Source organism: Danio rerio, chromosome 13 (assembly GCF_052040795.2).
Source record: "Danio rerio strain M-AB ecotype USA chromosome 13, GRCz13ab, whole genome shotgun sequence".
NCBI lineage: Eukaryota > Metazoa > Chordata > Actinopteri > Cypriniformes > Danionidae > Danio > Danio rerio.
Genome location: NC_141033.1, coordinates 12,818,209 through 12,843,867, shown reverse-complemented (window position 1 = coordinate 12,843,867; position 25,659 = coordinate 12,818,209). Strand labels below are relative to the sequence as shown.

The 25,659-nt window shown below is 35.8% G+C and overlaps 2 protein-coding genes across 12 annotated transcripts in view; one reads left to right on the top strand and one right to left on the bottom strand.

Annotated features, from left to right (window-relative positions):
* LOC141377151 (uncharacterized) overlaps positions 1 to 25,659 on the top strand; it is an 85,190-nt gene that overhangs the window by 34,553 nt on the left and 24,978 nt on the right. The window contains exons 1-4 of one of the 5 annotated variants that reach the window (XM_087279097.1): positions 12,334 to 13,315; positions 14,782 to 16,975; positions 17,233 to 17,290; positions 17,384 to 17,516. In XM_087279097.1, coding sequence (XP_087135223.1) covers positions 16,943 to 16,975; positions 17,233 to 17,290; positions 17,384 to 17,516 — 224 coding nt within the window. In that variant the 5' untranslated portion in view covers positions 12,334 to 13,315; positions 14,782 to 16,942. Of the gene's footprint in view, positions 1 to 12,333; positions 13,316 to 13,652; positions 13,859 to 14,781; positions 16,976 to 17,232; positions 17,291 to 17,383; positions 17,517 to 25,659 lie in introns of those variants that run through there. The other 4 variants (XR_015505773.1, XM_087279096.1, XR_015505776.1 and 1 more) reach the window with 4 other exon arrangements.
* lingo2b (leucine rich repeat and Ig domain containing 2b) overlaps positions 1 to 25,659 on the bottom strand; it is a 53,281-nt gene that overhangs the window by 14,518 nt on the left and 13,104 nt on the right. The window lies entirely within an intron of this gene.

Here is a 25,659-nt window from a genome sequence, read left to right as displayed (position 1 = left end):
CTCACACTTCTCAAACGATTCGGGAAACGGGCCTGGGCATGGTACGGATGGCATAGTGTGAGTAGGCCCTTATAAAAGGTATAATAAAAAATCTGATGGATGTTTTGAGCTGAAACTTTACGGACACATTCTTCTGGAGACACAAATGATACATAATAAATCTGAACCTAGGTGCCCTTTAAGGCCATTTTGGTCATCATACAGAAAAACATCCGCCACCTTCTCATCAGTGACACGCGTCTAAACAGTCTCTGGGTCAATGCGTGTAAAAATTTTGGACATCTTCTTGGACACTTTTAACAGTTTCAATCAGTTTGCTGCAATTATAAAGCACCCGTGTTTTGAGATAGTTCTGATGTGATTTACCTTTTATGTGCGGTGTGATTGATAACAGGACTGATTTTTCTAATCCCCATAGTAAAGAAATGTTAAAGTAGTGACTGCAGGTTGAAGGAAAGCAGTTGAGTAAAAGTACAGATAATACAGCACTAAAAATGTACTCAAGGGAAAGTAAAAGTACACATTTTTAAAACTACAATTCCTGAGAAAAACTACTCAATTACAGTAATTTGAGTATTTATAATTTGTTACTTTACACGACTGAATCTAGTATTATATTTTAATTATTATATAAATGCATCTTTAGGCAGTAGTTTTATATAATATTGTTAAAAGTCTAACTGCCAACCTGGACTAAAACATAATAAGAATTTACTAACAAACAGAATATATACTGTATATCTTTCTTCTTCAGAATCAAGACCACAGTACAGAACGTCAGATTTAACCTCTGCTTGCTCTCCATTTAGACAACAGTCAACAGTCCACAAAAATCACTCTATAGCAGCTCTCCCTGATATTTGCTGTGAACGTATACGAGTATCAAAAACCTTCTGTGTGCTCTTCTACCATATCAAAGTAAAGATCAGAGTGTTTCCTCCTCACACTACTGCAGGTGAGTTGTAGAAATCAATCCGTCCGCGTCTCCTCATAGCTCTACATCGACGTCTCTCTCTTCCACAGACGGAGATTGTGAAGCCTGCGGTTTCTCTTACTTTGAGGACATTCTGAAGATTAACTGGGTCTAATTTTAGTTTATCTAAATTTAGTCTCATCCATTTTTCATTGAGTGAAACCACCACAGCCACTGAGAGCGCAGTGTCCCATCTCCCTCTGGCACGAGTGTGTGTGTGTGTTTTGAGCTATTTGAGACCCGAAGGGAAACAGTTGGATTTTCTGGAAGGTGGAGGGAGGGGTTTGCGACGCATGCATATATTTGGTATCTGTAAGATTATTGTTTTTTTTTAATCAAGTCTCTTCTGCTCGCCAAGGCTGCATTTATTTGATCAAAAACACAGTAATGACTATACATTTGTGAGATATACTATGAATGTAATTTCAAATTGAATTTGTTTATGGAATTTAAAGCAGATATTACAGCATGATTAGCACAAGCTTGGTAATACGCAACTAAATCGCACCGCAATTCATAACTTTTTGATTTAGTGGCTAATTCGTATGAATTCGTTTGATCTAATTCGTACAATTTAGTTCGATTTGCTCATGACCCAATGACGGTTTGGATAAGGGGTGGGGTTAGGTGCCACACTTCCTTTTTAAAATTGTACATTTTCATACAACTTAACTCGTACGAATTCATACAAATTAGCCACTAAACTGACAAAACTTACGTTTCCTCGTGAGATTAGGCTGTAATACCCTGTGATAATGCATATTTTTACATATTGTGTAAGAACAGAGTGATTGAAATGCCAGATTTTTTTATAAAAATGTTCCCAAAAACAAAACAAAAAACACTTGCATACCTGCCAAAATTTGTCTCTAAAAATCCAGGTGACCGAGGGTGAGGGGTAATAACTGCACTGTGGTGTTAGTAACTGTACTATGAAACGGGTTTCAGGCGGCTGATGCAATTGGATACTATACCAAAGTTGACGACCTGGGGATATTACAGCACAGACAGGGAGTTTTCTGGGAGAAATAACAAAATGGGAGGGTGGCAGTAGATGAATATGAAATACGGGAGACTCCTGGCAAAATGAGTGTGTTGGCAGGTATGGCTTGGGGTGGTTTTGGCTATGTTCGAATCATGGAAGATGAATATGCATTTGCCGAATAAACTATGATGTATCGAACATCACACCCACTTGATGAACCAGCTGTCTCCATTATGCTTGGCTGATTTACTGTTGGTTACTAGGTTACCAATACTACAGTCAGCACTCTTAAAACTTGATGGAAACACCCCTAATTCACATTTTAGGATTTATTTTTATTTTTTGCAAATGTCACTGAAACCTGACTATTGTCACATGATCCTTCAGATATTACGATAACATGCAGATTTGCTATTAAATTATGATAAATGATTAGAGATTATGAATAAATAATGATTCTGAATGAATAATATATAAAAAAAGCTTTATCCTGCTTCATATGCTTGTGGAAACTGTGGTATTTTTCACCTTTTATGTTTTTTTCAGTTTATATTTTATGGTGGCTGAGAGGGTTTAACATGCTGCGTTTTAAGAAAACACATGCAACTACAAAAAAATGCCAGAAAAGGAAGAAAAGATCTCCACCCGTTTGACAGCACACAGAAACATCGATCTGTACAAAAAACATAAAAATCATCGGAATACAATGAAAATGTTTCAAGGGGACCCTAAAACGTGACGGATGCCGCTGTGCCATGACTATTGCTCAGTAAAGTTAAAGGTGATCTTTGAAATGTAAGGTTTTTGTGATTTCCATTGTCTTTAGTATTTTATTAGCATAAATAACTATAACATACAGTAAGTAGCCGGGTCCATCATGTTTTAGGGAAAATGCAGCACGTTTTATTAATTTGTTTGCGTTGTGAGGATTTGCAGCATGTGTGCTGTCAAACAAACGAATGAAAATCTTTTCTCAATTTTCTCAAGTTTTTGTATTTGCATGTGTTTTCTTAAACTGCAGTGCATTAAGCTCTCTCAGCCACTGTAATATTTTCACTCTTTAACAATTTATTGTTTTCTTGATATAAAAAAGTAAATAACTTTTATGTACTATGTGGTATATCACAATTTAATATGAGTATATGAACATGAACATTATAATATAATCTAAATAATATAGGGTGACGTGGTGGCGCAGTGGGTAGCACTATTCCGCTGTGGCGACCCCAGATTAATTAAGGGACTAACCCGAAAAGAAAATGAATTAATTAATTAATTAATGAATAATATAATATAATATAATATAATATAATATAATATAATATAATATAATAAATATATTCCCAAAGATGGGTTGCAGCTGGAAGGCCATCCACTGTGTTAAAACACGTGCTGGATAAGTTGGCAGTTAATTTTTCTATGGCGACCCCGGATTAAGGCTAAGCCGAAAAGAAAATGAATGAATGAATATAAATATTTGAAAAGTCCCAAAAGATTTCAATACTGATAATAGTAAATGTCATATGATAATGGTTTCTGACGGATCATGTAACACTGAAGACTGGTGTAACGATGCTGAAAATTCAGATTTAATCCAAATCAAATCTGTAATAATATTTCACAATTATAACATTGGTGTCAAGAAGCTTCTTTTAAAGGGATAGTTCCACCAAAAATGAAAATTCTGCCATTTACTCCCCCTTTAATTGTTTTAAGCCTTGATGAGTTTCTTACTTTTGTTGAAGACTAAAGAAAATATTTTGAAAAATGTTGGAAACCGCATTGACTTTTATAGTATACTACCTGACAAAAGTCGTGCCGTCAATCCCAGTTGTAAGAGCAGCAAATAATAACTTGACTTCTAGTTAATCATTTGGAAAAGTGGCAGAAGGTAGATTTTTCAGATGAATCATCCGTTATACTGCATCCCAATCATCACAAATACTGGAGAAGACCTATTTGAACCCGCATGGACCCAAGATTTTCATAGAAATCAGTCAAGTTTGGTGAAGGAAAAATCATGGTTTAGAGTTACATTCAGTATGGGGCCATGCGAGAGATCTGCAGAGTGGATAGCAACATTAACAGCCGGAGGTATTAAGATATTTATGTTGCCCATTACATTACAAACCACTGGAGAGTAAATTCTTGAGCAGGATAGTGCTCCTTTTCATACTTCAGCCTCTACATCAAAGTTTCTGAAAGCAAAGAAGGTCAATGTGCTCTAGGATTATCCAGCCCTGTCACCAGAACATTATTGAGCTTTTTCCACTGCACCATAACTTTATATTCTATACTGTACATTATTTCTGTAAAGTGACAAGACTTTAGTCTAAGCAAAGTCAGACTTTACTGTCCTAATTAAATAATTAAAAATCAAATATTTTATTTTGGTAAACTAAGCGTAAACTAGAGGCCTTTGCCTTTCATATAAACCACTTTTTATACCAAATGATCAACTAGAAGTCAAGTTAATATTTATTGTTCCTGAAACTTGGATAGGCGACAAGACTTTTGTCAGGTAGTGGTTTTGTTCTTTCTACTATGGAAGTCAAATGGAACAGGTTTTCAGCTTGGAACTGCTTGAGGGTGAGTACATTTTCATTTTTGGGAAACATCTTCTTAAAAAAAAAGTAGTACTGATGCCAAACTTGTATAGTATACAGTACATAAATCATCATCCATACGGTAGAGAGAGAGAGAGCGTGTGTGTGCTGACCTTGATCCTCCGGGGTCTTTGGATCTCATGTTTAATTCAGCACTACAGGCCGAGCTTGAACTACATTTGGTGATCATTTCATACAGAGGTGTCTAAATGTAGACGCCACAGGCTGTGTGTTCCCGGCGTGTCGCTTTCAGATGGCACGCTCTGGTATCTCTACAATGCTCTGATCCAGCCCAGTGGAGCTCTATTGACTCCTGCAATTGATCTCTGCATTATTACACATTCGCTTCTTCTCACGTCTCTCGCATTGCACAAGAAACCCCGTGTAGCTCTGCACCCATGGCAACCGAGCTGTCAATCAAGCTCTTATCTCTGAATGTTTCATATCCCTAGAGCTCAGGTGAGAATCCGCCGAATACTTTAATAATACCCAAATGATTGTGCTCGAGCGTGGAGCTTCACTCATTTGAGTTTCTGAGATATCAGAAGCAAGTGTGGGGGGAATTCGCTCTTTCCAGTGTGTTTCGCCATGCTGTCAGCCATGATTATTGGTATAAATGAGTATGTTTGTGTATGCATGCGTGTTTGTGTATGTCTGAGGCTGCCAGGGCTGATGCAATGTGTATGTGTTTAATAGACGTTCAGTACACAATCAGTGGGGCGTCTGGGCTCAGCTGTTATTGGCTTAATTTAGGGTGTGTTTGTCGAGACTGTCAGTCGTTTGTTTTTCAAATGATGGGTCTTAAGTAGTGTAAAATGTAAGTACACAGACGATGATCCATCTCAGTTTTTCAATCCATAACCTACCATTTGCTCAATTAGAAAAAAAAAACCATGTTGTAGCACTTAAACGGGAACTAATTAAATAAGCATTGAAGGTGTATAAGCAAATTTTGCTAAACAATGACTGCGTCCAAAATCGTCTATTACTCAGTAATGGAGATAATAGTACATCAAAACAATCTGAGTTTGAAATGTGTTCATTTGAATCATTGACAATTGTAATTTAATGAATCTGATTTTTTTATGCCGTTAAAAATAGATTTGAATTTCTAACATTGAATTTTAATTTCTTAACTTAAATTTGAATTTCCTAAGTGAATATCCGAAATTTAAGATTTAAAAAAAAAAATTTAGGCTGAATTTTTTATAGACGTATTTTCAAACAAGATTTTTTTCTGTTCTGAGTTCTAATTCATACACTGCAGATATCAGTTTGTAAAAATACAATATCAAGCTTTCAAGATGAAGAAATTTACAACATCAAATTCAATATTCTAAAATTCAACCAAATATTCAGATTCTGAAATTCAGATTCAGCAGAAAGTAGGTCTGGGGTCATCAACAGGGAAAAGTTAATGAGTAGAATCGTTTGAACATTTAAAAAAATGTAAAATATGTCTTTAAAAATTCAGTTGTTATAAATTTCAGATATTTCCTTATTCAACTTTTGAAGTTCAAATTAAGAAATTCAAAATAAGAAATTCAAATTCAAACAATTTTAACACCATATAAAAATTCAGATTTATTAAACTACAATTGTCAATAATTCAAATTAACACAATTCAATTTGTCAAATCCAGATTGTTTTGGCAGATTATTAGCTCCATAATTAGTAGGTATTGCATTTCAATTTTTATGTACCACTCAGCTGTTAGAAAAGTACGTTCTATACACTATAGGGAAGCACCGATATGGATTTTCGGCCGATATTGCTAACCCATAACTCTTACGATTAGGATGCCGATAACTGATATTAGCCGATAAATATTTTAATACAGTGAACAACTGATTTTGCTTTAAAACTCCATAAAGTTTTTAAAACAAAAAAAGTTTTGAGAGGTGTTTTGACAGTTCAGAGCCACCGCACAACCGAAAAGCTAAATACAGATGGTATTTTTAACATTAGAAAATGCGTCATATATTAGTCCCATTTGCATTTTAAATTCGTTTGAGCACATGTATGTGCTGCTTGTTAATTAGACAACAATTTTATGTTTGTTCTTGATGTCAATTGCTTATTGATATCGGAACGAAAACGATAAAATTAAAATTGCATTTATTGGCCGATAACGATATGGCAGCCGATATATTTTGGATCCCTTATACAGTATGAATGTGAGTTGGACGAATGAAACTCGGACATACCACATCCACGATTTTGTCATCATGACGTGACCTACCCACATCAGTTGCGTCGCTTCACTCCCGTTCATAAATTCTTTCGCAGTGCATCATGGGATAGTGCGGCGTCTATCCAATTCGCACTTTAGAATCCCGCTGAAAGTAGTAGGTTATCTGGGTACTTTTTACATATTGTTTTTCAAATTTGATGAATTCGGACATTTTACTCGTATACGGTTTTTAGCGTACTATATGAAGATATGCCATCTCGGACGCAAACTACAGTTGAAGTCAGAATTATTAGCCCCCTGAATTATTAGCCCCACTTTTTATTTTTCCCCCAATTATTGTGTGGTAATGTTATTCTTTGAAGGAGAAATGGCTTGGATTGAGCAATCAGCAAGCAAATTCAATGAAGGAATGCTTAATCTGGCAGGGGTGTCATTTTTAATGATAAAAAACACTCAGTACTCACTACAACACTGAGTTAACACTGTTAATTGCCGTTGAGGGGGAAGGATTGTTTCCCCAATGCCGACTCCACCAACTAAGTTTATACAATCGAATGTGTTCTCGATTACATCTATATATTAGACAAGCTCAAAACATTTCCAACCAGACTGACATCTTAAAACATGAAACCACATAAAACACCAAAGCCGGTCTGATTTATCTGTTCTGGAAAATTCTTCAACAGCATGTAATCCCTAAACCAATAGAAAACAAAAATACACTGTAAATCTTCTAGGTATTGGGTGAATTATTGTGTGGTAGGGTTATTCTTTGAAGGAGATATGGCTTGGATTGAGCAATCAGCAAGCAAATTCAATGAAGGAATGCTTAATCTGGCAGGGGTGTCATTTTTAATGATAAAAAACACTCAGTACTCACTTCAACACTGAGTTAACACTGTTAATTCCTGTTGAGGGGGAAGGATTGTTTCCCCAATGCCGACTCAACCAACCGAGTCTATACAATTGAATGTGTTCTCAATGACATCTATAAGTAGTATATATTGGACAAGCTCAAAACATTTCCAACCAGACTGACATCTTAAAACAAGTCTTCCAAGTATTAGGTGAATTATTGTGTGGTATGGTTATTCTTTGAAGGAGAAATGGCTTTGATTGAGCAATCAGCAAGCAAATTCGATGAAGGAATGCTTAATCTGGCAGGGGTGTCATTTTTAATGATAAAAAACTCAGTATTCTCTACAATTTACACTACAACACTGAGTTATCACTGTTAATCGCCACTGAGGGGGAAGGATTGTTTCCCTAATGCCGACTCCACCAACTAGGTTTATACAATCGAATGTGTTCTCGATTACATCTATATATTAGACAAGCACAAAACATTTCCAACCAGACTGACATCTTAAAACATGAAACCACATAAAACACCAAAGCCGGTCTGATTTATCTGTTCTGGAAAATTCTTCAACAGCATGTAATCCCTAAACCAGTAGAAAACAAAAATACACTGTAAATCTTCTAGGTATTGGGTGAATTATTGTGTGGAAGGGTTATTCTTTGAAGGAGATATGGCATGGATTGAGCAATCAGCAAGCAAATTCAATGAAGGGATGCTTAATTTGGCAGGGGTGTCATTTTTAATGATAAAAATCTCAGTACTCACTACAGTTTATCACTCCAACACTGAGTTAACACTATAAATCCCCATTGAGGGGGAAGTGAAGGATTGTTTCCCCATTGCCGATTCCACCAATCAAGTCTATACAATTGAATGTGTTCTCGATCTTTAAGTCTTTAAGTTATATATATTGGACAAGCTCAAAACATTTCCAACCAGACTGACATCTTAAAACATGAAACCACATAAAACACCAAAACCAGTCTGATTTATCTGTTCTGAAGAATTCTTCAACAGCCTGTAATCCCTAAACCAATAGAAAACAAAAAATCCACTGTAAATCTTCCAAGAAAGACACTCAAAGTGCCCTCGGAGGGAACTGATATTATGTAAGGGAAGAGAAAATAGATGAGGACACAATAGAAAAAAAGAAACGCAAAGAAATAAAAACTGAAGCTGGCGAAAAGAATAATGTAAGCACTGAGACGAGGTAATCTAGAAAGAGGAGCATGTTGCAATGCATGAGAGAGGGAAAAAAAACAAGACAAAGAAATCAGGCATAGTGATTCATCTTTCCACCTGCGCGCCTGGGTAATAACATTAATGCGTGTGCAGTCACGTTTATTTGACCAACAGGTTTCCTTCTCCCTTCGGCATTTGTCTGTATGTGTGTGTTTGTGCTCATCACTGCCATACTGTGTAGTAGAGCATCATTTATGCTTTCTTGTTGATTTCTCCTCTGCATACACAATATTCCGCGTGTACACAATCACACACTCATACACAAATAAGAAAGGGATGCGAGAGACGGAGAAAAGGCGAGATTTGATGAGCCGACTGCCTCCAGACATTGCTTCTGCAATGCTAATTAACCCTGCAGGCAAAATCCACCACCAAGACAGTAACCCTTACCACCATAAACACACACACTCCCACACACACGACCTCAATGCTAACCACGTTTGAAAGTTTTACTTAGATGCCGCTGAGCTATTTCCTTTTGTATTTTGTATATTTTCTTCATAATTATTCTTCAGAATAAAGGTAATCTTGCAATTGAATAATTATGCATAACTAATTATTTTCGAGCACAACAGAGAGCTAGATGTTATATTTCATACTGGAAATATGTGTGCTTGTGCTTGCAAAAGCCAGGTATTTGTGCAATAATTGGTTTTTAGGAGTAATGTCTCTAATATCTTTTTGCCATCCATAATTCACCTTCCACTCTGACTAAAACTTATTACAACCATTTCAGCGGGTGTAGGTACACTGTAAAACTAACCGGTCGTTAAATAACAGACATTTACCGTAAAATAACAGATGGTAAATTACAGAAATGTACCGGAAATTTAAATGTAATAATTATTTGTAATAGTTCCAGTATTTTACTCTGTAATTTAACGACGTTATTTTACAGTAAATGTCTGTAATTTAACGGGTGGTATTTTATGGTAAATGTCTGTAATTTAACGGGTGGTATTTTATAGTAAATGTCTGTAATTTAATGAGTGGTATTTTACGGTAAATGTCTTTAATTTAACGGGCGGTATTTTATGGTAAATGTCTGTAATTTAACGGGCGGTATTTTATGGTAAATGTCTGTAATTTAACGGGTGGTATTTTACAGTAAATGTCTGTAATTTAACGAGTGGTATTTTACGGTAAATGTCTGTAATTTAACGGGCGGTATTTTAGAGTAAATGTCTGTAATTTAACGGGCGGTATTTTAGAGTAAATGTCTGTAATTTAACGGGTGGTATTTTATGGTAAATGTCTGTAATTTAACGAGCGGTATTCTAGGGTAAATGTCTGTAATTTAACAGGCGGTATTTTATGGTAAATGTCTGTAATTTAACGAGTGGTATTTTATAGTAAATGTCTGTAATTTAACGAGTGGTACTTTAGGGTAAATGTCTGTAATTTAACGGGCGGTATTTTATGGTAAATGTCTGTAATTTAACGGTGGTATTTTACGGTAAATGTCTGTAATTTAACAAGCAGTATTTTATAGTAAATGTCTGTAATTTAACATTCTGTATTTTACGGTAAATGTCCGTAATTTAATGGGCGGTATTTTACGGTAAATATCTGTAAGTTAATGGGTGGTATTTTACGATAAATGTCTGTAATATAACTTTCTGTATTTTACGGTAAATGCCTGTAATTTAACTTTCTGTATTTTACGGTAAATGTCTGTAATTAAACAGACTATTGTTTTTATTTACAGAAACAGAAAACTCAAATGATAGCAAAGGCACTATTTAGGTAAATTTGACCAGGTGCTATAAACAAGTGCATCATTTTTTTTTTCTTTCTTAAATAAACTGAGGGGGTTGTAAATAACAATATTTGTAAAATGTCAGTTAATGGGAGACATCTAAAAACCTAACTACATTTGAAACCAGACTGACATCTTAAAACATGAAACCACATAAAACACCAAAACTGATCTGTATCTGTTCTGAAGAATTTTTTAACAGCCTGTAATCCCTAAACCAGTAGAAAACAAAAATCCACTGTAAATCTTCCAAGTATTAGGTGTGGTAGGGTTATTATTTCAAAGAGAAATGGCTTGGTTTGAGCAATCAGCAAGAAAATTCGATTTAAGTAAATAGTAAAGGCACAATTTAGGTAAATTTGATCAGGTGCAATAAATGAGTGCATCATTTTTGTGTTTTAAATAATCTCTGGGAGAGGGGGTTGAACACAATATTAGTAAATATCAATAGAGAGACTTCTAAAATCTTTGAAAAGCAGCCATGAGTAGGGTCAGACAGAATCTGTGGACATTTTTTACTGTTTCTGTGAAGAATTTTGTAAAAAAAATCTATGGATTTATGTGGAATGAAAATCCCTAAATAAAATAAGTTGTTTGAACTTAATTTGCTCTGAATATCACTCATATCGATTTAATAACTGATCTTGAAAGGATTATGTTAGCCTACTAGTACTATAAATGTTTGACAATTTCAACACAAATAATATATATATATATATATATATATATATATATATATATATATATATATATATATATATATATATATAAACATATATATATATATATATATATATATATATATATATTTATATATATATATATATATATATATATATATTTATATATATATATATATATATATATATATATATATATATATATATATATATATAAATAAATATATATATATATATATAAATAAATATATATATATATATATATATATATATATATATATATATATATATAAACATATATATATATATATATATATATATATATATATATATATATATATATATATATATATATATATATACATACATACATACATACATACATACATACATACATACATATATATATATATATATATATATATATATATATAGTAGTTTGTTAAATTAAATTTAGTTAACTTTAACTTTAGTTTAGTTAAATGGTTTGCCGCATTCGGTTTCCTCAAACTGTTTTAGTTAACTTATTGGGTTTTACAGAGTATGAACACTTTCATATTAGTCAATAATATTACTGAAATTAATTAAAAAACTGTATGAAAATAAATGTAGACACATTTATAGCCTAGCCATGGGTAAATAATACCCACTATTGTTCGGTTCTGATGATAGCGCAAGAAAACCACATTTACCATGATTCCGCAGAGAAACAAACTCATTGGTTTCTGTTCTTTTAAAAATCTCTTATTGGGAAAACTCCACAATGTTTACATATATATTTACTATATTAACTTCATTTCTTGACATTCAGTAAAGATGTCGAAATAAATCTGCCCTCTAGTAGTTTTCTAGTAGTGAAGTTCGTACTTCATTTGGTCGCTACTCTTTACAGTTTTCTGCTACTGATGCTTGGAATCATCTGCAGCAGACCTTAAAGCTCAGCCCTTTTATTCCACTATCATCCTTTAAAGATTCAATCCAGTTAATTGTACAAGATGACTGTGCTTGTTTTTAGTTTTTCCTTGGTTTTTTATGTTATTATCTGCATCTGTGAAATTGTTATCGTATCGTGTTGGTGCTGCTTCGTATCTGCTTTTTATGTTGCCTCTTGGCCAGGTAGTCAATGTAAACAAGAACTGGTTCTCAATTGACTTACCTGGTTAAATAAAGGTTATTTTAAACTTCCATCAGAAAATTGCTGCAAGCAACGTGCCCCAAAAGAGATTTTTGTTTAGCTTCGCCTAATATTATGAAACACGAAATACTGTGAATAGGTGAATTAATTCTATAGGTGAATTGGGTAAGCTAAATTATCTGTAGTGTATGTGTGTGAATGAGAGTGTATGGATGTTTCCCAGTGATGGGTTGCAGCTGGAAAGGCATCCGCTGTGTAAAACATATGCCTGATAAGTTGGCAGTTCATTCCACTGTGGCAACCTCTGATTAATAAAGGGACTAAGCCGAAAAGAAAATGAATGAATGAATAATTCACCCTTTGTTTTAATTTGACTGCATGTGCAATGCTTCATGGGATTGTAGTTTTTTTTTTTTACCTACACAAGTATTTTTATTTCATTTCTTTGCTTCAAATAAAAGTTTGTAAAGCTATGACTTTCCCCCTGGCTGCTTGGTTTGATGCAGGCTTTAATGGAGACTTTTTCACTTTTCTTTTGGGAAATTTGAATGGGGAAATGCTTATAGAACCAACGCTGCAATCTGGGCACTAATGCACTCTTATTAAAAAAAAAAAAGCACAACTCTGATTTTGTTATATTTTAGATATGGTTTGAGCCTCTAATTTAATATGGGATTTTCCATACAGAGTCTAAAGAATAATTGACTTACAGCATATACCTCTCCTTAATAAGTCACATAATTTGCAGTAGTGTTCCTGGTTCTTGTTTACAGCATAAACACATGTTTGACAGTCACATTAGACAGGCATAGTCAAAAGGGCTGTTCACAATGAACCAAAAAGTGGTGTTTTTTCCAGCATAGTCCAAAATGTTAAAGAGCCCATATTATGGGTTTTTGAAAATTCCCCTCCATGTAGTGTGTAACACAGCTCTAAGTGAAGTGAAGTATCCAGCTAAGGCTTAAATCTGTAAGAATACACTGTTTAAAACTGTTGATTCATCTATAAAAGAGTCGAATCATAGTGCTTCAAACGAGTCGCCTTGATACCGACTCATTAGGTGTTTCGCCATGACGTACGAACGAAACAAAGTTTTTCACGTGCACGCGCAAACCCGGGAGATTTCAAACCTGAGGCCCCGCCCTCTGACGCAGTAACCCAGACACACACACACACACACCCACAAACACACGCACACCCACAAACACACGCACACAAACATGCTGGTCGATTGAAGTCACACTGCAGATGGATATATTGAGTCTCTACCCAAAGATGAAACATCAGCATTATAACCAAGCAGTTGGAAACTTCTGGAAGCTACATGCTACAAAGAATACTTCATCTGAGTTTGTTAAAGGAAGGATCAGTAAAGAGTAACTGATGGACGTCAGGATGGGTTTCTTCCTACATTTCTCAAGTGTAAGTACGTGCGGTTAAAGTTGTTGCCTCGTTTACTCTAGCTTGCAAATGTATTTAGTTGTGATTTGTTACTTGTAACCGCGTGTACTGTATCAGGTTAACTGGATATATTATCTTATCGCGTGCAAAGTCACGTTAAAAACGCGACGCGTGCTGTTTGTTTATGGAGCTCCGTGCTAGAGTTCTGCTCCCGCGATTTATTCGGAAATGTATTCCCGCGCCGCAGAAATCTGGCGCGGGGAGAGAGAGAGAGAGAGAGAGAGCGAGAGAGAGAGCGAACGAACGAACGAGCTTTGTGTACTTTGTGCTGTGTGTGTGTTTTTATACAGACAGCTTGGCTGTCTGGACTGTATACTGGGTGATATTTGGTTGTGTTCTCCGCTCTAGCGGGACCGGGCGCGGCGGGCAGAAAACGGAGCGGGTTCTCAGGCTAAAACCTGGCGGGTGCGGGCTGAAGCGGGAGCGTTGTCATCCGGAGGTGTGTGTGTGTTTTTGTGTGTGTGTGGTATGGCGAGTACACGACTGTCTCCTTCGTTCGGTTATCTGTGGCACTATCCACTCGCCATAGTGTGGCAGCTAAAGTCCACGCCTACACTATCGAGCGTGTATGAACTGTGATTACTTTTTAAATTGCTGATTAGCTATTGGCCATTTCCCTCTCTGACTGAAGGCAGTCGACCAATCGCGACAGACTGTCATCGGTCCAATCAGCGCAGATTAGCTCCGCGCTAAGGAGGGGTTTGGGAACAAATGAATCACTGGACGATTCATACAGGAGTCGCTGGGATAATTAGGTAAAAATAAATGCAGATTATAAGACCATGAAAGTGTTTTTTGACCTTGCATGCATATTAGACTGTTGTTGGAGACCCTTACAACCAAGATATGACCTTATTTCATGTATAATATGGGCTCTTTAATAGAAATAAACAGCTACATACAAATTAAGAACACATTTGAAGGGGTCATTCAAACTGTTGTCTTGTCAATTTTTGTTGGAACAGGTTTATCATGAAGAGTTATTTACAGTGTTAAAGACTAGGATTTTCATGCAAATCATAGACCGAATGCTAAACAAAAATCTTTTGACAGTATTTCTTTGTCCAGTTTTTTTCTGGTTTGGAATGCAATTGTAATATTTTAACTTTCTGTGATATATATTGTGATATGAATACAGTTTCACCAGTTCTTTTTTAGACGTGAATAGCCCAATTTCACATTTTTTTCTGAGTCTAACTGTATTTAGATTAATCCTACAGCAAAAATTGAATTTAATCTAAAATCTTTAATTTTAAAAAATTGATTTTCAATTTTTCCAGACCATATATTTAATAAAAATCAAGTGAAAATGGTTTTGTTTTCACTTTCAGAAGTAATAAGTAAAAATTAATCGAGTTTTTCCTTAAAACAAGCAAAATATTCTGCTCAAATAATCTTGTTTTTGTTTTAAAACTTTGATATTTGGAATAGAAACGAGGCAAAAATTCTAAGAAAAGCATTGTTTTAAACTGTCTTGAAATGCTCACAGTCACAGTTAAACTCTATAGTGACTACAAATCCCATGCATTCTGTAGCTCCTAGTCTACTATAATTTAGAATCAACATTAAAGATTCAGCGATGTGACTGTTGTGGATGTGCACATTGCGATATTGATGCTAAAACGATATATTGCGTAGCTGACATCATTAAGACTGAACTCTATAACAACAAATCTTTTACCAAAAAAAAAAAAAAAAAAGAACTGAGCACACTGATATTGTTTACATGTGCTGTGATCTGAACTGCGAGACGATAACTAGCTTAAAAGCTTCTTCTATATCCTCGCGTGCGCATCAGAACCTGTGCACATGATACACACTTTCACAAGTAAAAATATGTCTCATAGCACACATGTGATCATTCATCTCCTTCTGGCTCATCTCTTTGCTTGCACAAACACATTTATTTTGTTAGCCATGGGTCAGGACTTCCTGTTTGAATTGTAATTTCAATCACCAGAGTTATTCCTTGGCTTTTCTGGAAGTTAACAGTGATTGGATCACCTTTAAACATGGATTGATCAACAAACTTCAATGTGAGTTGTCACTTAATTTGTTAATGTTTTGGCATTGTCAAATAAAATAGTTTATAGAAGCTTTATTAACAGGAATTACTGATTCTTTACTGATATTTCCATAGTAAATGTAATCAAATTGGGTCCCACTTTATATTAAGTGTCCTTAACTACTATGTACTTGCATCAAAAAATAAATACAATGTACTTGCTGTGTTCCTAATGTATTTGAAAACACTTGTGGTGCTTTTGAGTTTGGGATAGGAGTTGGGTTATGGACTGGTTTGGTGGCATGGGTAGGTTTAAGGGTGGATTAAGGTGTAGGGAATGGTCAGCAGTGTATTTACAAATGTAAGTACAGAAGTTAATTACAGATGTAATTACAGACAGGTATTTAATCATGCATAAGTACACAGTAAATACATGTATTTACACAATAAGATGTTTAGATGTCTCCCACTATTAATTCCTGTGTAAGTACATATTAGTTAAGGCCGCTTAATATAAAGTGGGACCACATATGTAATTACACTATTGACGGTATTTAAATTGTACTAGTGAAACTCTTTTTGGCATCTATGTTAAGCTGCTTTGAGACAATATTCATTGTAAAAAGCGCTATAGAAATAAAGATGAATTTAATTCGATATAGCATCACGTCTGGTTAATGCTGTCACACATAGAAGCCCCATGTACTGCAGTGGAGAGATTCAAGCTGCTGGATTTACAACTCATAAATTCATCAACTTCTCACAAAGCACATGAAAGTATGTGGCTGTTTAACTGAAATATGAATCTTTCATAGACGTCAGTGGGTATTTTACAAACCACAAGTGTTTCCTTTTGCTTGAAAACCAGTGTCTGGAACACAAAACAAACCTTATTACATTTTGATCTGACAAGCAGCGCGCTCAGTGCCAGAGAATGCGGGAAAGCAGATTTGAATTTAGCAGTTGATCACATCATGCAGTGAATGTTCTGATTGCTCACACCAGGGAGCAGACTACTGATCACACTGGTGTACTTGTACATGCCAAATGGTTACAGTCGTACTTTACAGCAGGTACGCTATAGATTAAAAGAACTGTTCACCCAAAACTGAAAAAGAAAATACCCAGTATGGAGATGGATGGGTGCCTGCAATTGGCAAATGTCTTATTTTGAATCTTCTTTTGAAATAACTTCTTATAATATCGCTTATGTGTTCAATAAAATAAAGTACTCAAAATAAATAACCAGATGTGGGAGAGTAAATGATCAGGGTTATTTTTTATTTATGGGTGAACTAACCCTTAGAAATATCTTCTTTTGTCAACACAGGCTCATTCTGAAAACGTAATCCTGTGGACGTTTCTGGAGACCCGGAATATAGCCGGAGGTATGTATGGCTGCATTTAATTTTTTTAAGCGAACGCTATGGGGTGGTATGATGTCATTCATTTTGGCACTGACCGCTTACCTCCGTGTGGAGGGCTTTATCACTGCAACCAGTTTGTACAGGTTGGTTCGTCGTGTACGTCGGCGGACTTGACGCAGAGAGGAGTTGACTGTGACAAGGACGACGACCGGGTTGGAGTCTGGGGAAAAGCGGCTCCAGAAATCAGGTAAGACAAAAACATAATCCAAAAATAAAACGAACGAGTGAACAACAGGGCGAGAATGTAGTAAAATCCGAAAACATGGTAAAAATCAGATGATGGGTTTTCTTTTTACTGGACGGCTTTTGTAAACCGTTGGCTAGGTTTAGGGAAGTAAGCGGGCGGACTGGTCAACCGGTAAAATTGGTTGGGTTTCGGAAGGAGGAGGGTGGGTCGGTCGATTGGCCGGTCTCCCAGTGAATCGTTCAGTTGGTCGACAGCGGCCTCTGGTGAGTTAATGCTAGAACAGCGTGTGCGCGAACAACACTCGCGAGAGGCATTTGAGATGCCAAAAAGTTCATGCAGCGGCCTCTCGCAGATTCACAAAAACAGAAACTGCAAAAATACGTACCTCCCGAGATTTTCATTTCTGGTTGACCTAACCCTTTAAATTAAAACTAGACAAATGAGCAAAATAACCCCCTTTTAATTAGATCTGTTATGCTCCAACTCATAATGATGTCCACAGAATGTATCTGTGAAGTTTCTGCTAAAAATACCTCACAAATCATTTATTGTACTATACTGTAGATCCTGTTTTCTTTTGTGTCTCTTCAAATGTAAATGAGCTGCTTCTCCCCGCCCTCTTTCCAGTAGAGGAAAGTTTCCTTGCTTTTCGCTTCATTTTGACTCTACTTTCTTTAGTCATGACTCACCCAGGCAAACCAAAAGTGGTGTTTTATCTTTCCTCTTGGTAATATAAGGACATCTATCCTTGCCTGGCATTTCCAGGGAACTAAACCAGGATGATGTCAGTTGCTTTTAAGACCAGTCTGTTTCTGAATCCATAGAGTGCATTACCATTATGAGTCCAAACCAGTTCTGGCATCAAATGTTGGCACTTAGACAATGTGCCAACGACTGCCACCAACAAAACACAATTTATTTAAGCCAACGCATCTCCTTCTAAAAGATCACTGCACCAATTTTCTAAATAATCATACTTAATAGCACACACTGGTGGTCAATCAGTTTAATTTAAAAGAAGTGAAGTGAGACACTAAGTGAAATTGCTTTGGCAATGACTCCATAAGTTGACGGAACTGCCAAAAACTCAGGAAATCTCACGCAGGCTTGACTGACACAGCCACACATCCATCCACATGCATATGTAGTTTGTTGCCTGATATATGCTAATTCATGCACATAATGCAGATTACGGAGATAGTTATCGGGCTTCAGCTTTTTGAGGACTGTTTGTCCCCAAACAAGCTAACAAGTGAGCCGGAGGAACAAATATATATGACCTCATTCTCCAGCACAGCGCTGCGTTAAACAGTCGTAGAAACAAATATATTAACAAAAACAGCGGGAACTACCCTGGTGGTTGGTGTCAATGAGGGTCTGAACTGCATGCAAATGTCAGACTGAACCACACAGAGCCTTGTTACAGTTCATTCAGGCACAGATAGAATGGAATTGGCTACTCCTGAATATATTAAAATCCCCCTTTAGAAAAATTGAAGAAAGGAGTTATTCAAAACTAGCCGTTAAAAGATGACTCATAGTATTAACAGAGGGAATAAATTTAGTTTTAAAAAGTCTGCCGTCTCCCTAGAGGACACTCAGGAAGCTCCTGGAGGCCATCGGGGCTGGCGAAGTTGAAGCAGAGCAATTTTAAAAGGAAGCCTAATTAAAACGCAAAAACACTTGCTTAGTCAGACAGGATTCGGAGCGGGAACTTTTTAATTCATGTCATACATCTGACAGTATAATGAATCTGTTTAATTGTGAACGTCGGTTTGCTTTGCCAGAGCGTTTGAGCTGCTTTGGGTGGCTTCTGGAAGCTTTCATAAAACTATGGCAAAATACACAATGATAATATCTCCAGCGAGGCTGGTAATATTTGGGTCAGTGGGCCCTCTGCTGTAATATTTGACTGAGGAAACTCGCATTAGGAAGACATAAAATAAGTCTTTTGGCTTATTATCTAATCCCTTCTTCCTCAAAGCATTTTTTAATCGTTCCAGTCCAACTGTGTTCAAGGTTTTTCTTGTCTTAGCTTAAGGAACTGAGCATGTATAAATAAATATTATATAATTTTTAATTATTTTAGAACTTAAAAAGATGATTGGTGAGTTCTGTACGTACCTCAGTTTTGAAGTCAGTATGTTTTTCCCAGTACACCATGCAGGAGAAAAAAAAGGTCCCATTTTATATTAAGTGTCCTTAACTATTATGTACTTACATCAAAAAAATAAATACAATGTACTTACTGTGTTTATAATGTATTTAAGAACACTTGTGGTGCTTTTGAGTTGGGATAGAGGTTGGGTTATGGACAGGTTTGGTGGCATGGGTAGGTTTAAGGGTAGGTTAAGGTGTAAGGGATGGTCAACAGTGTATTAACAAATGTAATTACAAAAGTTAATTACAGATGTAATAACATACATGTATTTAATCAAGCATATGTACACAGTAAATACATGTATTTACACAATAAGTATTGTGACAAATTATTAATTCCAGTGTAAGTACATATTAGTTAAGGCCACTTAATATAAAGTGGGACCAAAAAAAAATCAACACAGGCTCATTGGGAATATGAGCCCTGATGTAGATTTTTTCAGAACTGAGAAATACGTGCGCGTGGGTACATTTGGCTGCATTTTATGAGTAAACGATCGATCTGTGTGGATCGCTTTTCTGGCATGATTTGTTTGCTTGGTAGCTTACTGCGAATGGCGATAGACTTGGGAGGCGGAGTCGACCAGGGTTTGAGTCTGGAAAAGGATGATTTCTAGAAACAAAGTAAAATAAAAACCAAAAGCAGCATAAGAGTGTGGTCAAAGCATGTGGCCACGATGGCTATTCTCTTCTAGATTGCTTTGAAAACACTATCCATTGGGTTTAGGGGATGGGGTGTGTGAGTCAGTCAATATCACACTGATATATTATACATGACAACCACTGACACTTGTTATGAGGACGTTAATATTCGCAGAATTGTATACAGCAGCCTCTGGTGGGTTTACGAGAAATGGCACTTATGAGAAAACGTGCCCCAGTAACGTATTTGAGATTGTTAAAAATGTATACAGCACCCTCTAGTGGATTTGTGAAAACAAAAACTGCAAGACAACGCAGGCCAGAGTACATGTTTGTCGGTTCTCAAAAATGTAGTCCTGGGCACATATTTACATTATGGATTGAAAAATATATGCTTTATACTGACTGTTTTTAATCAATTCTAATTTAATTGCAACAATTTCATGTTTTGATGAACTATCCCTTTAATAATTTTTTTGTTATCTAATAATGGTATTAAGCTGCTTCTCCAACATTTTGTTAAACAAAAATATGGGTTGTATGTGATTTTCATGACAAATTCTTTTGAACCAATAGATTTAATAGTTAATGAATAAAAAAAGTTCAAGTAACTAATATTTAGGCAACTTGAGTGCAAATTTACTGTTTAAAGAAAAATGTGGACTCTGAATTTCTGCAGGTAAATGATAATTTGCGTGACAATTAGCTTACAAGCTGTTTTCTTTCTGTGATCAAAACACTGATTGAATATTTACATAACACACTGAGATGTTCATGTGCTGTACAAGTGGTTAGAACAGGGAGTCGAGTCATAAAAGAATTGATTCCAAGGTATTGAGAATTAACAGTCGACTCTATTGCAAAGTTCGGAATGAATTCCGTCAAGGGAAATCGACTCCTTGTTCATTTTAAAAGAACTAACTATTTCACTCTCTCTTGCTAATAATGATCAGAAATCACTTGATAATAGTAATAAGATTGAACAAATTCATATCAATAAATTGATTTAAATATCCATATATGCGGATCAGCTTGCATTCCTTAATTTCTAACTGCTGGTTATGGTATATCATGCTGAAATATCCAAACAATATATGTAAATGTGTATTGCGGAACCCTTCAAGTTTTTAACTTGAAGCCTAATGCACACATGGTACACATGTTGTTTGAGGTACGTGCCTTATAAACAGCTTTAGCATACATGGTGAAACTGAAACTAGTCCACAAGAGAAGGTTTTGAGTTCCACTCTGAATAAATAAAAAGATAACAGGTGCATGATGTGAAGGGTTTTATCTTATTTTTGTTTAAAATATAATTCTACGTTATTGTTTCTTTGAATAGTGCTGAAATCCTGCTACGGTTATACAAAAAACATCAAAGCACATTGGACTGACAAGTCTTATTTCAGTGTTGTAATGCTATTATATTTCTATTTAACAGTATACACATGCATTTTAGACATGATATGCAAGTTCGGCATGCTAAAAGTATTTGCTTGATTGAGCTTCCTTTTAGCCTATTTACTACTAGCTGGGAGTGACTAAAGAAACGAAACAGAATCGCAACATCAGTGATTTATAGATATATACACTAGATATCGCATAGGGACCCTGAGCATGCGTCAACAGCGCCGCCACATTGGTACAGTGCACATTGGTAAAAGTGCCATTCAACCGCACTAGTTAAGACAGTGTTATTACGTGAAGATGCTGGACTTTAGCGCTGTCTACGGGTGTAGTAACGAGCAAACAAAGAAAACAAAGCACAAAGGCAGAACATTCCATAGGGAAGATTAAGTTTTTTACGTGTTTGTATGTTATGAACTTTTGTGTTCAACAGGTAACGTTATTGATGATAATACAGTCAGTCACTTACTGCCTTCACCATGAGGCAAAGTAGCTCCAACTCGCACTAAATACTCAGCTTATGCTAGTTTTGTTGAATAAAATCAGCAAACAATGCAAAAGAATTATGACAACGAGATGCTGCGGTGCCAGAAACTTGTATTATTGTCGGCTAGTGAAGGAGTCGTTCATTCATTCACAAGCGAATCGCTCCCTCCGTCAGTATGAGAAGTGAAAGCAGGAGAGGTGTGTTTCAGGACACGGATTAGATCAAATTTAACAGGGAGGGTGGATAGTACATTTCTGTACACACAAACACAAGCTTTTTGTCAGGAATGCCCGTGCGATCACTGATCCATCAATGAAGAAAAGTGATGTAAAACTAAAATTTTCGTAATTTAAAAAAAAAAAAATGCATACTAACATCCAGGAAAACTCCCGATCATACATATTTGTGTATATATGTATATCTCTGGCTTTGGATGGCCACAGTCCTCCACTGTACCTTGGTACTGTATTTATTTCAAAGGAGCGTACCCTGTTCCAAAATGGCGGCTCCATCGACGCATTCCTTCCAATAGACAACAGCAGGGTAGGCGACATCTAATGTATATATTTATGTCAGTGATTGAGGAACCATCAAATCCAGAACATGGAATCAGAATCGAGATCCATTCCAAATATTTTGAAATCTAACTGCCCTACCAGTAGTAAAAAAATCCTGCGTAATAATTCACCTACTATCTATCCTAAATAGTATTTGAAAATTTAATTAATATGTCCCAAATTATAGTATGTTAAATTGAGTATTCCAAAATAATTAGAATGGTCTTTTATTTATGGTAGAAATTCGAAAGGTAGACCTGTGGATACTCTAACAGCTAATAATGCCCATAATACAATTTGTGTTGGATGAGAATTCAATTAGAACTAAAAATTCGGATAAAAAATTGCAAACTACAAACATGGCGTAGCCGCAAGATGATGGTTAGGTGGAAAGGCCTTGGTAAAGACATTTTGAATGATTCTTAATTAATATCTATTATTGTGTACAAAATTTATTTAAACTTTTCTGTGTTATATGCTTCATCTGCAACAAGAATGCAAACTTTTATAAAGACGTGTCTGGTCATTAGGCTAACTTCTAAATGTGTAATTATGCAAAAACCCTAGGAGATTTCTTTGCATGAAAGAACTGCGAATGGCAGATTAACCTGCTGCCGCATCTCCCATATGGTAGAGAATTAAATATGAAAGCAATGTGGATAAAATGACAAGAAGATTGACAGGGCATGTAACTAAGAGAAAAAGAAGGGTTCATTAATGAGGAAGTAGTAAGTCCCAAAGCTTAAATCCTGTTCTGTTACACACAAGCATATGCTATTTCTTCTAAAACATTGATTCGTTAAAATTAGAACAAAAAATAAGGTTCTGCTCAATAAAACAACACTGTGCAGCAACAAATTACCAGGAAGAAAATCGTTAAATAAAGCATTTTTCAAACTTTGAGGGATATTTTAATCATCTTAAAAATGTCCTTCCCACTTTAAACTAGCTTTTGCAGAATGAAAAGATTCCATGAATGTTAAAAGGTTTTTGAATCACGAATGGCAACAGGGATCATTAATTTTTATGAAGTGCTGGTGAATCCTTGCTGATATACAATTGTATTATGCTACTTCTGGACTCCAAATGAAGCGAGAAAGAAAGAAAAGAATGCCTCCAGGTAAAATCAGACTTATCCCTTCTCAGTCGAACGTCTCTAGCATATCCTCCCCATATGCCCTGCTATACACTTCAGATTGTTAACACTAGTGTGTCTAATTTGTAACCCTGTTGGCATCCCTCAAAGTTCCTTAATGAAGCCAGCTAAACTGTCAGACTTGTTAGGCTTGGCTCTGAAGAGAAACAGACTTGTGATTTACAAATTCCCAAGAGAAATAGGGTTTACATCGCTTACCACTAGTACTCAATTACTTTAATATCATAGTACATGCGGTGTACTGAGCTTATTCTGCATCTAGAAACATCTCTACCCTTAGTTGGATGTTTGTTGCTGCAGTAGATGGCTATTTAATTCTTCCTTTTAAATGGTTCACAGTACTAAATCCTGCCAAGACTGTGGGAAAGTGCACTGCTTTCTAATGAAAAATCAAAGTGATTGACTTGGATAAAGGGATTTGGGGGAAAAAAATGGTGAAACACACAATTATCCCAGCAAAAAGGCAATGCAAAAGGTGTTAATTCATTGCGAAATAAATAAATGAGAACACCCACTTAATCAACCTACATCTAATAACTCTTTTCTTCAGACAGCAGTACATTTCCATTGGCACTTTCTTGTTGCCACTTTCTAAATTGCCACTCTGGCTTTATTCCTGATTCATATCTTTTGCATTTTGCTGAAGAGTAATTTTAACAATACAATATATGCACATTCTAATAAGTCACTTGGCAGTGTAAGACAAAGCGGATATCAAAAAGTATAAAAGAAAAATGTATTTATGTTAATTTAAATGCATTTCTGCATGCCTCGGAAAGCATTTTTAACAGTAGCAGAATGCACATCTTCAGTGTTTACATTTACATTTAAAGCATGTTGCTTTAATTCAATGGGCAATCATGTAAAACACCATTCAGATTTTGCAGCACTTGTGAAGTTCTGTGAAAACAGTCTGAAGGCTTTCCTGAAATATGGCAGGACTAATCTGAGTAAACCTTTTTGCTTCATTTTATGGTCCAGTTAGTACAAGGTGTCAGCGAAATGAATGCAGTGCGCACATAATACCAAACACGGACCTGTTGGTGTGGCTTACGAAGAGAATAAAGCAGAGATTAAACCTGTTAAACACTGTGAAATTGGTGTTACGTTCCTTACATAATAATTACATGATAATTATCATGTAATACACTACAATAAAGCACATTTCCCTTGAGCCTAATTAAGAGGTAAAATGTAAAGAGGAGGAATAAATTCTCTGTTTTTCTGAACGTAAAGAATGGCCGTTTCTCTTGAGGGTGACGATTACACACGATCCTGTGATTTAATTAGGTCGGACATTAAGGATCATTAATCAGAAGGTGTTAGGGTGTAGACAGCAATGCTTTAGAATGATCTTAGGGCTTGTTAAACTTAATCATAAAATCTATAAAGAACACTCTTTCGTGTTACAAACTTCCTCTTAGAACACATCCATTCACAATCTGAAAACCAGCATGAACTCAAACACTCATCTCATTCACTAATTCACAGCTATAGTTCTAAAAGTTACAGTGCCTGAAAATGAAATGTTCCCTAGATCTCGCCGACAATTCAACAGAAGCTGCACACCTAAATAGCCTCGTATCAACTTGCCAGGTCCATTTCCTCAATCTCCGTTTCCCCCCTTTTCCTTCAGCCCCTAATGGATGCGAAAATAGAATTGCCTATCCTGGAGATCTGCTGAGCTTATAGTTTATCCAAAGCAAATAATCATGCACATCCACATATGACGAC